Source organism: Quercus suber, unplaced genomic scaffold, assembly GCF_002906115.3.
Source record: "Quercus suber isolate HL8 unplaced genomic scaffold, Cork oak 2.0 scaffold_194, whole genome shotgun sequence".
In the NCBI taxonomy this organism is placed as follows: Eukaryota; Viridiplantae; Streptophyta; class Magnoliopsida; order Fagales; family Fagaceae; genus Quercus; species Quercus suber.
The window spans coordinates 513,052-516,522 of NW_027069652.1; the positions used below are offsets into that span (position 1 = coordinate 513,052).

General features: G+C 40.8%; 1 protein-coding gene across 1 annotated transcript; it reads right to left on the minus strand.

The window, feature by feature from the left end:
* Positions 1–830: 830 nt before the first annotated feature.
* LOC112011002 (uncharacterized) lies at positions 831–1,535 on the minus strand. Its single transcript, XM_024043410.1, has one exon. The coding sequence runs from the start codon at positions 1,533–1,535 to the stop codon at positions 831–833; it is 705 nt and encodes a 234-aa protein (XP_023899178.1).
* Between the last annotated feature and the right edge of the window lie 1,936 nt (positions 1,536–3,471).

Genomic DNA, 3,471 nt, shown 5'->3' on the forward strand with positions numbered 1-3,471 from the left:
ATTGCTATAATCCTCTCCCAGCAGAGGCCGAGGATTTGGCCGCAGGCTGGTGCAAAATTGTAAACACGAGGCATTGCCTAGCCACGGATTGGCTCACAACTAGCTCCTCAATCTGATCCCCCGACAGATACTTCACCTTTTAATGCAGCATTGAAGAGACATCCCCTAGGGTATAAAACCAAGGTCTGGCCACAATGGCCGTGTATGGGGAGTATGCATCCACCACAATGAAGTCCACTTTAACTACCTCTAATCCTGCCTGTACGGGTAACCGAATCTGGCCCTTTGGGATAACAACTTTCCCATCAAAACTCACTAAGGGTGAATCATAGGCTGTCAGATCTTCAAGCTTTAGGTTCAGCCCTCTGTATAAGTCAGGGTACATAATCTCTGCACAACTGTCCTGGTCTACCATACTTTCTTCACATCATACCCCCTATTCTGAGGGTGACCACCAAGGCGTCATCATGTGGTTGGATGGTTCCAATCATGTCTTCGTCTGAGAAACTCGGTAACGGTCAGACCTCTATTCTAGCTCTCTTTAGCTCAGAGTTAGAGTCTTTGGCTAATTGCCTAGCTACAGACATCACCCTGGAAGGGTGGGAACCGGTTCTACCGGGTGCAGCAAAGATGACATTGATTGTGCCTAACGAAGTCCTTGAAGGAGCATTCCTCTGAGCCTCCAACCTTGACTGGTTCCCTTGTCTATTGGGCCGGTAAAAAAATTGTTACAACCTTCCCTCTTTGACCAGTCACTCTAGATTGTTCCACAGTGTTCTGTAATCTTCAGTAGTATGACCCCGCTCCTGGTGGTACTAGTAATGAAGGCTCTAGTTGCACCTCAAAGGGTCTCCACTCATCTTGTTCGGCCATTTGAAGTATGGCTCGCTCTTAATATTCTTCAAAACTTGATGCACCAGTTCTTGGAACACTGCGTTAACCATTTGAGGAGTTGCAGGCGCAGACTGCCCAGCAAAATCCCTTCCGGGTCTATTATTGTTGTAGCGGACCGACTTGAAATCCTTCCTCTCCTGAGGGATAACCTTGCTCTTTTCCTTGCCATGCTGTTGGTCCTCCTCAACCCTCTTATACTTATCAATTTGATCCATAAGCTGGCGTATACTGGTAACAGGTTTCCCAGTCAAGGACTTCCTTAAGTCATGCCTGGCAGATAGGCCGAGCTTGAAAGTGTTGTTGGCTAGATCGTCAAAATCACCATCTATCTCGTTGAACATCTCCCAATATCTGTCCGAATATATTTTCAGGGTTTCTCCTTCTCTCATGGACAAAGTTAACAAGGAAGCTAAAGGTCGAGGAACCCTACTGCACGTAACGAAATAGGATCCAAATGCTTGAGTGAGTTCCTTGAACGAATCCATGGAGCTTGCCTTCAAACCATCAAACCACCTCATTGCCACAAGCCTCAAGCTGGATGGGAACACCTTGCACATCAAGGCCTCGTTCTTGGAGTGTACTGCCATCTTCTGATTGAAGTGGCTAACATGCTCCACAGGGTCTGTTCTACCATTATACATTGTGAATGTAGGCTAAGTGAACCGCTGAGGAAGCCTCCCTCTCTCAATCCAACACGTGAAAGGTGACCTAAAAATCTAGTTGAGTGCCTTACTCATTTCCTAGGCCTATCGAGGATGAATTTCTGTTTTTGCGCTCATGATGGTAGTCCTCATCATATGAAAAAGACTCGCTAGGAGGAGTCCTTGATCTGTACCTATAGCTACCATCCTCTTCACCATCAGAAGAGAAGTCAGGATTAGAGGGAGCTTGCTTTTGCTGTTCATGGCGCAAGCTTCTCTTTAGGTGATCAATCTCCTTCTGCATGGCTCTGGCATTCCCCTCATTAGAGACGTGGATTTTACTCCGAGATTGGCCCTGACTGGTATAGGTAGTATGTACACTTACCTCCCAGTCCCTTTTTCGTTCAAGATCACGAAAGTGATCTTGACGTTGAGACCCTATAAACTCTGCCATGTGTGGACCTGAACCTATCATCATTCAAAGTTGAATTTACTATAACACCAATAATTTCCACAGACGATGCCAATTGTAAAGACCAGATTTGAGTTCTTAGCCCAAGGTATGAATGGACTTAGACCCCAAAATGCCCAAAACAATGAATTTGTAGATAATGGGTTAGAAAACTGGGCTTTAGTTAATCAAACAACAAGTTAGATAGGCTTGATGACAAAAGAGTAAAAATAAACAAGTTTAAATTGAAGAAAAAAGGTCCTCAGCAATGTCCGAGGAGACTAGTTCTTATATAATGTTCTTAAATATGGTTACAAGTTTGATTATAGATTGTTACAGTGTTTCTTTCTTGATTTTCCAATCCCCTTCCCTCCAAGGGTCTCTTACATTATATATCTCCCCCTTCATGATTTGGCCCTCCATTTGTTGATCATCCAAGCCATTACTTGAGTGCTTGTCCCATTGAACACCCTCCCTAACTCTCTGTGAGTTGGGATAGCTAAGGCAGCATTGTTCAGGGGTCTTCTCCATATAATTGCGGCCAGAAAGTTAGTTGCAAAACATTTAATGTGGTGACAGTATTTTTTCCTTAGATATTTCTGAGCTTCCTTCCCTCTTGTGCGTTCACAATACGCGTCCCTGTCAGTAGAACATCCATAGAAGTCACCTAGAATGATGGGACATGTATTTGATTTGTGCTTTGCTCATCCGAGGAGGTGAGCCTCCTCAGATTAATTCTCCCATTCTCTCTGTTTGCATCTCACTCATGGGACTCTAAACTTGACATTCTTACAACAAATTAAATTTAAATAATAACATTTATTTAAGTGGTAAACTCAATTTAATAGTTAAGAATTATAAAGAACCCAAATTACTAAACAAAATAAATAAATAAAAGTAGTGAGATTTACATAAGAATTGAATTTTTGCATTTGAAAGCAAGGGAGGAAGCACTGAATTTCAACCTATCAAAACAAATGTGTAAATATAAACTTCAATAAATAATTTTGAGAAATACTAAGAGTTAAGACCTTGGCAATAAGTTTTGCATCGATAATTGAAAATAGCTTCATTAGCATTGAGATGTCAAAAGAATTAAAAAGTAATACCTTTTTGTGAGGTCTGCAGATCCTTCTTGGCTAATTTTGTGAACAACAATCTATATTATGAGTAAATGAAGATCTATATTGCTAAGCCTACTAATCTATATTGCTAAGCCAACTACACCCTTAATTTTTAAGGTTTTTATCTCTCTTGAGAATCCTTGTTGTGATCATATTCCAATAGATTATGGTTGATGAAGATCTAGTTAATTAAGTTTCAACAATTCAAGCTTATTGTAAATAATCACTTTCAAAATTCTAATAACATGAATACTTCCATTTTTTTCTCCTAAAAAAATTTAGACAAAAGAATAAAGAATACATACCAGAAGTAATGAGGATTGATCATACTTACCAATTATGGAATAAAAATCTTAATGAT